The 12654-nt window shown below is 36.8% G+C and overlaps 1 protein-coding gene across 2 annotated transcripts in view; it reads left to right on the top strand.

Moving 5' to 3' along the window:
* Nucleotides 1–2614: 2614 nt before the first annotated feature.
* LOC106880231 (polycystin-1-like protein 1) overlaps nt 2615–12654 on the top strand; it is a 247369-nt gene continuing 237329 nt past the window's right edge. For both annotated transcript variants that reach the window (XM_089356923.1, XM_089356922.1), the window contains exon 1: nt 2615–2980. In XM_089356923.1, coding sequence (XP_089213049.1) covers nt 2920–2980 — 61 coding nt within the window. In that variant the 5' untranslated portion in view covers nt 2615–2919. The remainder of the gene's footprint in view (nt 2981–12654) is intronic.

Raw genomic sequence — 12654 nt, 5'->3', positions numbered from 1 at the left:
TGTTCCCTGTCCTGCAGAAGAATATCAGGTGTGTTATATTTGCATGAAATTGGTGTTTTTATTGGGGTGATCAACAAGGAATACTTGTTTTTAAAGGTGTGAATACCTGCTGGTTCTGACATGCCTTTGCTGTATACGTCACGGTCAGGGCAGTCCTTCCTGCGGATAGCATTGTAAATAGTCTTTGCAACTATGTCATGCCTCAGGCACAGGTAGTACCTCGTAGACATTTTGGGGCAGCTGCTGAGGATGTGGCTGATATCTTCCACATTGGTATAGCAGAGCCGACGTTTTTTTGTTTTTTTAAAATCACAACGTGAAGGTTTGGTGGTATATTTGTCCCTGTTGTTTATCAAGTACTTAATAGCTATCTCCTGTTTGTGGATAGTGAAGAAATGTCCTTCTCTGTGGGATGTAATGTATTTATCGCAGGTCCAGTAGTGTTGCCCTCTCACTTACCGGATATGTACCCATGCATTTTGCTGCTATGATGCCTGCTTCTCCTCCAAGCTTCTGTTTAGGCAGGACAGTGCAGTCTGTCTTTGGGTCGCATGAGACAGTTGCAGCCTCAGAGTACCTACACATTGGTTCTTCTCCAATTCTGATGTTGTTGTTGCTCTCACGTATGTATGTATGTATGTATGTATGTATGTATGTATGTATGTATGTATGTATGTATGTATGTATATATGTATGTATGTATGTATGTATGTGTGAAAGCGTGTGTTTTTAAGAAAGAAAATAAGGAATAGTGAGAAGGTGTGAAGAGAAGATTTCTTGACAAGTGAAATATAGGTAAATAACGAGAATAAAATAAAAGTGAAGCAGAATAATTGGCCCAGGGGACTTCGATGAGATTACAAGTCAAAAACACGGGGAGAGAAGAAAATGTTACAAACGTTCATAAACATATAGAGAAATACACGCAATCTCTAACTAAACACGTACACTCACGCACACAAACACACTCGCACGCACAGAAGTTTGATGGAATAAATAATAAAATTCAATACGAATATTATATGTATGTATGTATGTATGTATGTATGTATATATATATGTATGTATGTATGTATGTATGTATGCATGGGCGCAGGAGTGGCTGTGTAGTAAGTAACTTACTAACCAACAACATTGTTCCGGGTTCAGTCCGACTGCGTGACACCTTGGGCGAGTATCTTCTGCTATAGCATCGGGTCGACCAAAGCCTTGTGAGTGGATTTGGTAGATGGAAACTGAAAGAAACCCGTCGTAAATGCTATCCTCATCTCTGCTTCTTCCTCCTTTGTTATCTATTTAAAGACATACCAGCGAAAACCACGTGTTTCCCATTGGTATTATATCCATTTTCTTCTCATATATATATATATATATATATATGTGTGTGTGTGTGTGTGTGTGTGTGTGTGTGTGTGTGTGTGTGTTTGCGCGCGCGCGCGTGTGTGTTTGTGTCTGTGTTTGTCCCTTCACCATCGCTTGACAACCAATGCTGGTGTGTTTATGTCCCCGTAACTTAGCAGTTCGGCAAAATAGCCCTATAGAATAAGTACTAGGCTTCCAAAGAATAAGTCTTGGGGTCGTTTTGCTCGACTAAAGGCGATGCTCCAGCATGGGTGCAGTCAAATGATTGAAACAAGTAAAAGAATAAAAGAATATATGCATACATATATGTATATACACATACATACACACATATAAACACACACACACAGAAGTTTGGTTGAACAAATAATAGAATTCGATATGAATATTATATATGCTACACACACACACACACACACACATACACGATTTAATCGACAGAAATTACAAATTGAATCACGGGTCGAGAGTTTCGTTTATCAAACTTATCAAACTTATCGTGAATGGAATTTATTGTGCCATAAACGAAACTATCGAACTTTCAGTCATTTTGTAACTTCTGCCGTTTAATGGTGGTGGTGGTATAAAGCGCGGCATTTATTGATATAACAACATACATGATTGTATCTCAACGCCTGCCTGTTGGGCATGTACGTGCGTAAAGAATGGTTTTTAAAAAATGGTAAAAAGTTGTAAGCGAACTTTATTTATGAGTGGCACAAACAGAAATAGTAAAGCGAGAGAGAAAGATAGAAAGAAAAAAAGCATGAGAGACAGGAAGAGAGAATGAGGGAGAGAGAGTGAGTGAATTAGTGAGAGTGAGGAAGAGAAGGAGAGAGAGTTAGGAAGAGAGAGAAGGGGAGAGAGTGAGTGAGTTAGTGTGTGTGCGTGAGAGAGAGAGAGAGAGAGAGAGAGAGAGAGAGAGAGAGAGAGAAATGGCTGTGAGTTACGAAGAGATAGCGAGTATAAGAAATATTTTTTTTTAGATAAAAACAGAAAATGACCTGGGAGAGAGGTGGATGAATTCCGTAGACAAATCGATCGTCTCCGGTCAATTTTAAAGAATTAGAGGGAAAAATGATGAGGAGAGATAGCGAAAAAGATCTCGTGTTAGATAGATAGATAGAGTGAGAGAGAGAGAGAGAGAAGACAGAAAGTGGAATGGGCAAAAAGAAGGAAAAATCTGAAAGAAGAACGGGAGGAGGAGAAAGAGAAGAATAATTTAAGGAGAAAGCAAAACCAAATAAGAGGAAGAGGCAGGGAATATTATAAAGAGAGAGAGAGGAGATTGGTGAAAGATAGAAATAGGAAAGAGAGAGGGGGGAATGTAAAAAGAAAGAAAAGAAGAAAACAGATAGAATTGTAAAAGTGAGAGTAAGAGGAAGGGGAGGGCAAAGGAAGTCAGTTTTGGATTCGGAGATGAAAAAATTGGGCTTTTTCTGTATTGAAAGAAGAATTGTTTGTTGTGTTTCACTGTTTCGGCTGGGCAAGCTAGTCATGGTCGGCCGAAGATTTTACTCATTCTAACTTTATTACTTTCCTCTACAAAGTGGAGACATGAAAAGTTACCAGTGGAGCGTTTTTCTGGTTGTAATAATAACACTTGACTGCATCCCAGGTAAGCAGCATCTTCTCATCTCTTCATCCTTCATCGTCGTCGTCGTCATGGTCGAAGTGATGGAGATGCTGGTGACGACGTCGGTGCCTTTATTCTTGTTGATTTCTCACATTATGTAAAAGATCATAAGACTCATCGTTACTAAAACCTCCATTTACACATCCGTAACAAAGAACTCGAATTTAACAACAAATTAAAAAGTTATTCTCCGTTTCTTCCCAAAAACAACAGAAAAAAAGAAAAAGAAACTGTTTCACGGAGACCCCATCCCTTCCTCACGATCAAAACTGTATAAAGCAACATGTGTTAAGCTTCCACACATCTAACTTATTCACCCTCCAACTTTCATTTAACCCTCTGATGTCAAAACACTTGAGATACAAGAATTACAATTGTAACTTCATCCTTTATTCGTCACTATCATCACCATTTTTATTGTACAAATAGAGCATATCTCTCTCTCTCTGCAATCTTTTGCGCACTACTGCACCAGTCTGAGAGAAAAACATTCAATTCTTATTATCATTATTCGTTGCTAATGCCAACAAAAGTTGCGATCGTCGCACCGCCCCAAAGCAATTCCCATCAGACTCTTACTGGTTCTTACATTTTATTTTAGTTAGTCTGGTTATAACTGTCGGCTGGCAAGAAAATCACTTTGATGAAATACATTTCGACGAGGAAATAAACGGGAATTCTCCCCCATTTCGATTAGGTTCCAAAGTTTTGTCACCAAATTCTCTGTCAAAACATTAATGATGCTGAGAGGGAAACTGTTGGGGTTTATTCTTATAAAGTTTTGTGTGTGTGTACGTGTATGTAGGCGAGCTCGAGTATCTATCTATCTATCTATCTATCTATCATATATATATATATATATATATATATATATATATATATATATATATATATATATATATATATATATATATATATATATATATATATATCCGGTGGGTGTAGAGATAACAGTTTTAGTAAGCTTGGAATAGATAAACACCTCGGAGGGTCTAGATTCTTCTTAATTAAGATAAAAGTAATCTCACAAAACAAAAAATGGTTCTAAGAACTGTTGTAAAAGACTATCTTGGAATATATTTTTGCTTCGCCGATTATATTTATTTTTATGTTTTTATGACATCTTTTATAAACGGTATATTGTGTGTGTGTGTGTGTTTATATATATATATATATATATATATATATATATATATCTTTATCTTATGATATTTACTTTGTTTTATATTCTACTCATTTATTGTGCTTTTAATTATTAATTTTCTATATGTGATAGTGGATTTTCATCGATGAGTTCTTGAAACTTGGTTCTTTTCCCTAAAACTATATATATACACATATATATATATACGTATATATATAAATATATATCATATACATACATATATATATACACACACACATATGTATATATATAAATATATATCATATACATACATATATATATATATATATATATATATATATATATATATACACATATATATATATAAATATATATTATATACATACATACACATATACTTATATATATATATGCACATAAATGAATGTATGTATGTGCACATGTGTGTGTATGTATATATATAAAGCTTCAGGATGAAGCATTTGTCGAGTAAAGAGCTTAATGTGAAACGAAATAAATGACAAGGGAACAGGAAGTTACGCAGTGAATTTCCTTAGCTTACACCTGTTTCTGCTATAAGATGCCATGGATTCAGAGCCGTGTGCTTGTACATCACCTTATGGCTTCGTCAGAGCTTCTGATGCACAAACACTCAGTTCTGAGTCTATTGAATCTCATAGCAAATAGAGATACAAGCTTACGAAGTTCATTGCATAATTTCCTGTTCCTTTGTCAAATTTTTATTTTCCCATTTTGCTCTGTACTCGATGATATTCTGAAACTTAAGAGAATATTATTGAGTTCTAACACCAGGTTATTAGTATCATTATGCACTTGCGAAATTATATATATTATACAAGTAAAACGAGTAAAAAGAAAAAACAATTAAGGGGGGAAAGGTTCCGTTTACATAGTCACCATCTGGACCACGAAAATTTTAGAAAAAAATTAATAAATGAGTGGAAATCGAATCGGTGAGTGTGTTAATTAATAAGGCATTAAAACAGAATGACTCCCCAGACAATAAAACATATATATAAATATATGCATTTATATACGTATGTATATAAATGTATCTGTGCAGGAATTTGAATGTCTTGGAGTAAATAACGTTTGTACGTCCTTTTCTCATATATATATATATATATATATATATATATATATATGATATGTACATGCGTATATATGTACATATACCTCTCTGTGTTTGTCTTTCTATCTGTATGCACACGCACATATGCATGTGCGTGTGTGTCTTCATGGTTCGTTGATTACAAATAAAAAGTTTTCAAACTCGGTTGTTTGCGAGCAAAAGCTTTCGCTAGCAGTTTCTATAGATTTTCATTGTTAGAAGATGCAGTTGTTGGCTTCGTAATATGATGGATATAGCATTTCTGTTGAAGTGGCTGGTAGTAGCTTCATGAAATTACAGTCTATTTAATCTTAATGAAATAGATACTAACTTGTACGTTATAATGGAAAATATTTTACACGAAATTAACCAGAATAAATAACGGAAGAAGCAAAGTAACATTAATAATTATTTTATCAACTTAGACCCATATAAGTGGTCGAGAGAGAAGTTTTACGAAAGTTCGTTCAATTTAGATTTTCGTTTGTCATTCTTTATTTCGAAAAAACAAAACAGATCCCATTTTCCGTGTGTTTTTAATTCTTTCTTTCTATTTCTTCTACTGTTTCTAGGACCATTTTCGTTCTGTGTTTCTTGTTCAGAGTTTTTTTTTAGCTTCCGTTTCAGTCTGTTGTAATGAGTTCCGTTCCGAAAGCAGAAACGGCCAACTTCTTTCTTCTATTTATTAGCCACGCTTGGAATATTATAACACGAATTCTAACTATTTTTTGTCTATTTCTTAAAAGAAAAAAGAAAAGAAAAAGTGAATAAAATTGAGAATTGGAAAGAAATGCTTTTATCATAAAATTAATGAACATGTAAAAAGTTTCGTATCAACTTCCCTGGAGTTGTGACGGAAAACTGATGCTGGAATCGGTGAAGCTAAATTATTAACATGTGCTCAGATTTAAAAACATGTCCCAAAGAATCGATTAGCGTTTTCATTCCACTTTGTTGTGTAGCAAATATATTTGATAATTTTTAATGTTTCAAAATTTATATTCGAGCAACAACGAAGAATATATATTTCATTATTCTTTGTATAAATTTTCTGAAAAGGATTTCATTAATATTATTCATATAATATAGATATCAATTAACATTGCATAAGTCTACTGGGAAATTTTCGAAACGTGTTCTTGGAAGTAGAAGAAGCACTTTATACTTCTCGCTCTACACCTTACACACACACACACACACACACACACGTAATATACACATACGTATATGTGTTTATCTTTTCTGTGACTTTGTTAAAGGAGAAAGGATATTAATACACACACACGCATACACATCATATAACGTCTGTACTCCATGATGGCATGGGTTACACACACACGTACTTTTCCGTGACTTTGTTAAAGTAGAAAGGGGGTAAAACACACACACACCCACTCACACACGCGCGCACACACACACACACACGCACACATATATATCGAGAGAGAGAGAGAGAGAGAGAGATGTATATATATGTGTGTGTGTGTATCGACCCCATTTAACGTCCATGTTCCATATTAGAATACATTGCTTCGAATTTGAGAGGAGCCGATGTGTCCAAGGATTATCATACTTCAGTAGTCTGTTTTGGCATGGTTTCTATGGCTGGATGCCCTTACTAATTAATGCCAACCACTTTACAAAGTGAGCTGGGTGCTTTACACATGACACCAGCACAGTTAAGATCGCCATGCAGCTGGCAGGACAACAAACCCAGAGGAAGGTGGGGGGTCGGCTTTAGGCTAGAAATCCTTGGAAGGTTGGTTTGCACTTCCTGAGTTTAAGAAGTTGTCTTATTCAAGCATCAGCTGACTTCCACCATACATGTGTGTGTGTGTGCGTATATATCTATCTATCTATCTATTATATATATATATATATATATATATATATATATATATATATATATATATTATGCTCCAATGTAAATGTGCATACCCATCAGAGTGTAAGTATCTTGAGAGAAAAGCTGAACATAAGAAGCGTCAGTAGTGGTGTGCAAGAGAGACGATTGCGCTGGTTTGGACATGTGGTGAGAATGAATGAGGATAGCTGCGTGAAAAAGTGCCACTCCCTAACAGTTGAGGGAACCCGTGGAAGAGGTAGGCCCAGGAAGACCTGGGCTGAGGTGGTGAGGCAAGACCTTTGAACATTTGGCCTCACCGAGGCGATGACTACTGACTGAGACCTTTGGAAATGTGCTGTGCGTGAGAAGACCCGGCAAGCCAAGTGAGATCGTTGCCAGTGCCCCTGGACTGGCTCTTGTGCGGGTGGCACATAAGATGTACCATCCTGAGCGTGACCGTTGCCAGTACCGCCTGACTGGCCTTGTAGGGTTTTCGAGCGAGATCGTTGCCAGTGCCCCTGGATTGGCTCTTGTGCGGGTGGCACATAAAAGACACCATTTCGAGCGTGGCCGTTTTCGTGCGGGTGACACGTAAAAGCACCCACTACACTCTCTGAGTGGTTGGCCTTAGGAAGGGCATCCAGCTGTAGAAACTCTGCCAAATTAGATTGGAGCCTGGTGTAGCCATCCGGTTGCACCAGTCCTCAATCAAATCGTCCAACCCATGCTAGCATGGAAAGCGGACGTTAAACGATGATGATGATGATGATGATGATGATGATGTTGTATTTGGGGAGGGTCATGTTGCCAGTTTGGCCAATAAAAACACCTGCACTGTATATTTGGTGTTCACTTGCTTCAGCTTTATTTTATATTAATCGTATTTCGGCCAGAGTTCTTTCATCATACTTTTGTGACCTCACTCTACACACACACACACACACACATAGACATGCATGTATGTATATGTATACATCATCATCATCATCATTTATCGTCCATTTTCCATGTGGGTATGGGGTGGAAGGTTTGACCGCAGATGGTAAGGCCAGAGACTGCATAAAGCTCCATTGTCTGTTCTGACATGATTTCCATACCTGGATGTCCTTTCTAATGTCAACCCCTCCACAGAGTGTACAGGGTGCTTTTTATGTGGCACCAGCGCTAGTACTATCAATGTGGGCCCAGCATGAGTGCTTTTCACATAGCACCAGCACTGGTATCAATTCTGCTGTGGTGGTCAGGAATTCCTGAGGCCAGCAATGTGCCACATATCTCGCTCCTTAGCCATTTATCTGGTTCATTGCTGTACTCAAGAAGACCCATCCGTACATGTCTGTATGTATGTGTGTGTGTGTGTATATATATATATATACATATATATATATATATATATATATATATATATATATATGTTTATTTATGTATGTATTTATATTATCTTAGTTGAAAAACTTCGATAAGGTAAATATGTTAATCGTTACTAGGGTAGCAAAATTCACAAAGAAGCTGGGATATTATACCTGGTTGAGAGGTAGAAATTCCATGTTAAAGTGATGTATTTTGAGTTGATATAATAAAGAATAAATGGAGTAAAATGCATCTAATAAATAAGTTCCTTTAATTCTGACATGTTTCAAAAGTTACATGCACTCTATTCCAAAGGAATAAAAAATGTTATTATACATGTAATTTTCTCTTCAGGGAACTGTTCTTTGAATGCAAGACTTGTACCGAATGTGAAAATTACGTATTTGGAAGAACTCTACAATGCCAGTTTATTCTTGGACAATCTTCTCTTTGGGATGCAGATTTTGAAAATGAAATTCATTTTTCTTGAAGATGCACCATTTCAGAGCCTTTGGAGGTTAAATACACATAAATAACCACATACACTCACATTCACATATATGTGTGTGTATATATATATATATATATATATATACACACACACACACACACACACATACATACACACAGTTATACACACATGCCCATATGCATGCATATATATATCATCATCATCATCATCGTTTTTCTACAGCTTGATGCCCTCCGAGAGTGCAGTGGGTGCTTTTTACGTGCCACTGGCTTCCTGATCTTCATGACAGCTGGGTTTTCATAAGAACCCCACATTGCTAGATATCCCAGTCCTTTGTCATTTGTTCTGTGAGGCTGAATGGTTCTGAGGTCAACCTTCACCACTTTGTCGCATGTCTTCTTGGGTTTTCTTTGTCCACACTCCCCAGCCACATTTGGCAATCAGCATTTCTTTATACAGCTATCCTCGTCCATATGCATCACATGCCTGTACCAGTACAGTCTCTTGCTCACTGCATCTGGTTCCTCTTATGCCTAGTGATCCTCTCAGCACATTTATTCTAGGTGTTCAGTCACACTTACATTGCACATCCAACAGAACCTGCAAGCTTCATTTCTTTCCAGTCTTCTCATGTCCTCTGCATTCAAGGTTCAAGTCTCACAACCTTACAGTATCACAGTTCTAACAAAGGCTTCGTATAATCTGAAGGAAAAGACTTTTGGTGCCAGCAGCAATGGTAACTTTCTGAACTTTTTCCAGCTCATTCTTTCTCTGGCCGTTCTACTTCCAGAGCAGCCACCTTCTTTGCTAATTACATCTCCCAAGTAACAAAAGTTATCAACTACTTCTAATGAGCTGCCTGCACATTTAAGTGACTCAGTTTCCAGTCTGCTAGAACTAACTACTCCACAGCATCTGCCATACATGAAGCTTACATTCTTGGATAGTCTGCCAGATATATATATATGTGTGTGTGTGTGTGTATAACTGTGTGGTAAGAAATTTGCTTCCTACAGCATGGCACCTTGGTCTGCCAGGTGAGCTTGATAAGACTAATATTTGTCAACATCTGCAAGTCAACAATCAGGGGAAAAACTTAATTGGGAGAGAATTTCAGAGGACTAACAATGTTGGTGGAGGGCAAGGCTGAGTTGTGACTTGGAAGATTTTATTTGTGTATTGTCCATCACAATGTGTGGTGGAGTTTTGCTTCATACGTGGAGTGATTATGCTGTTGTGTAGTTGAAGAAGACATGATTGTTATAACCTATGCGAAGAGAGTTTTTGATGTGTGTTTCTAGAAGTTGTGCAGCTTTAGCATAGAGTGTCTCAGCTGTCTGTGGATGAAGCTTGTGGGCAGATTAGGGAGAAGCGAAGCATTGTATTGGTTGCAGAAGAGTAGAATTGTTGAAGGTGGCAACAAGTGAATCAATAATGTAAAATAAAAAGTGGAGGTGATACAACCAAGTTTCCACATATTTCAGAGTTGACAGAATGTGAGTCAATGACAGCTCAACAATGTGATGCTGCAGTTGGACAGAACGATTTTAATCCAAGAGAATTCCATAGAATCAGCTTGGTGAATATTGCAACAAAGATAAGTAGCAATGGTTCTCATAAATGAATCCTTTTTTTTATGCTAAAGATATTCACAACTGATGAAACCTGAATAACTTCTGATCTGTCTGTAGATGAGTTAATCAAATATTTTCCATCTTCCTAAAGTTCACAAAATAAAAATAGTCTTTCCAGCAGTTGACTCTTTACAATCTTTAATGTTCTTATCTTCCTTTACTGTCAACAAGAAACAAGACAGACTGATAAGCTGCAACATATATTATAATGTTGATCATTGCTCTTGTTGTATTGTGTAACTTCAATCTGAGATGAATCTTATGATCTTAGGACCTTGGATATGTTATCAGTGTTACTTTATTGAATGCACGCAAATGCTTTAAACATTAATCGATCTGTATTCTCACAGTCAACAGTATTATTTAATAGCAATGACAGAGGAGTTTGTTCCTTTAAGGTTTTCCCTGCTCCTTATTTCATGTTGTCTCACTAAGATTGATATCCAGTTTCTAATCTCAAACAGAGCTGATGTACCTGTGCACTTGCACTCTCTTCTCTTTGGCTACTGTGAAATTTTGTATTTATAATTGTTGAAACGCAATGCAAACATCGTCATCATCATCGTTTAACCTCTGCTTTCCATGCTAGCATGGGTTGGACGATTTGACTGAGGACTGGTGGACCAGGAGGCAACACCAGGCTCCAATCTGATTTGGCAGAGTTTCTACAGCTGGATGCCCTTCCTAGCGCCAACCACTCTGAGAGTGTAGTGGGTGCTTTTACGTGCCAGTGGCACGAGGGCGAGTCAGGGGTTGATAGGATTGTAAGTATTTAATGCATGTTTTCCTTTTTTAAAACAATAGTATATAATTTGAGGGAGTGTTGTAAACTATTTCTAGCATGTTGAGGAACCAGCTAAGGGTTGATTTAATGGCTTGTGTTGGTAGGTGTTGTAGCAATTCAGTTGTTCTACAGACAACAACAATGAAGGACGTGGTGGTAGCAGTGGTGGTAAGGCAGCAATTGTTGTTGGTGGTGTTTGAAGAGTGATGGTATGATGCAAGCCACACTGATGATTGCAATGATAGAAACCTCTGCTGACATTGATCTGGTAATCTAGAACCTCTCTACAACATTTGGTCACCTAAATGGAACTCATGAAAAAGCTGGTTTAGTCTCTAAAGATAAAAGGCTTTTGTGATAGTCATATTAATTACAACTAAATTCAGAAGGATGAGAGTAAGAACAAGATTTGGTCAGATTGTTAACACTTGCTAGTGATATTAAATTTCCAACACAACAACTTTGTGTGGGTGTAAAACTTCATAAATTTAGGTACTTTATAATCATCATCATCGTCATCATCCTCAAAGCTCTGACAGCTACTTTCATATATTAGCATGAGTTGGACAGATCTTTACAACATATCTCTCCACACAGATCTTTACAAAAATGTCAGCTTTTCATCAGATTTTCTGTGAGGTACAAATGTTCTTAGGTTCATCAGAGATGCTTCTCTCTAACTCTACAATACACTTTTTTCAACTCAGCATTTTGTTTTTTGTTTTTGTTTTTTCTGTTTACATTAAATTATCAAACCACAAGTCATCTCTCCACCTAAATCTACTTCAGCCAATGTAAAATTACTCACTTCTTGGCTTTTACCTTCAATTATTCTCACAAGTCAACTTCTGTCTTATTCCTGAATAAAAGCAATACATTTCAATAGGTTCAGTAAAGCTGATAGAAATACAAAATATTTATCTGGAGGTTAATAACCTGGAAAATTATATCATATTAGATCTTTTGACTGTTAAGCAACTACATTTAAGGAGGAGGTAGTGTTTCATGTCCATTCATCCTTGCTGAATAGACCTCTCATCAAAGAGTCCAATTATGACCACCTCATATTATTCTCACACAAAGTGCATTTAACATTATACAATACATCTTTTAATGGTAGGATTTCTTTGAGGGAAATTTTCATACATTCGTATACAGAACAAAGCAGTACTTTGAATTATTCTACAGTTCATGCTTCAAATTAGTCCATCATTTTCTACTCATGTTGTCTACTTATATTGACAGTTTTTTTAGGGGGAGGGTGTGTGCATGCATGCATGTGTGTGTGTGTGTGTGTGTGTGTGCATTTTAC

Source organism: Octopus bimaculoides, chromosome 9 (genome assembly GCF_046866305.1).
Source record: "Octopus bimaculoides isolate indiv1 chromosome 9, ASM4686630v1, whole genome shotgun sequence".
Taxonomy (NCBI): Eukaryota; Metazoa; Mollusca; class Cephalopoda; order Octopoda; family Octopodidae; genus Octopus; species Octopus bimaculoides.
The sequence above is the reverse complement of the archived record's forward strand: the minus strand, read 5'-3'. Positions and strand labels throughout refer to the sequence as shown.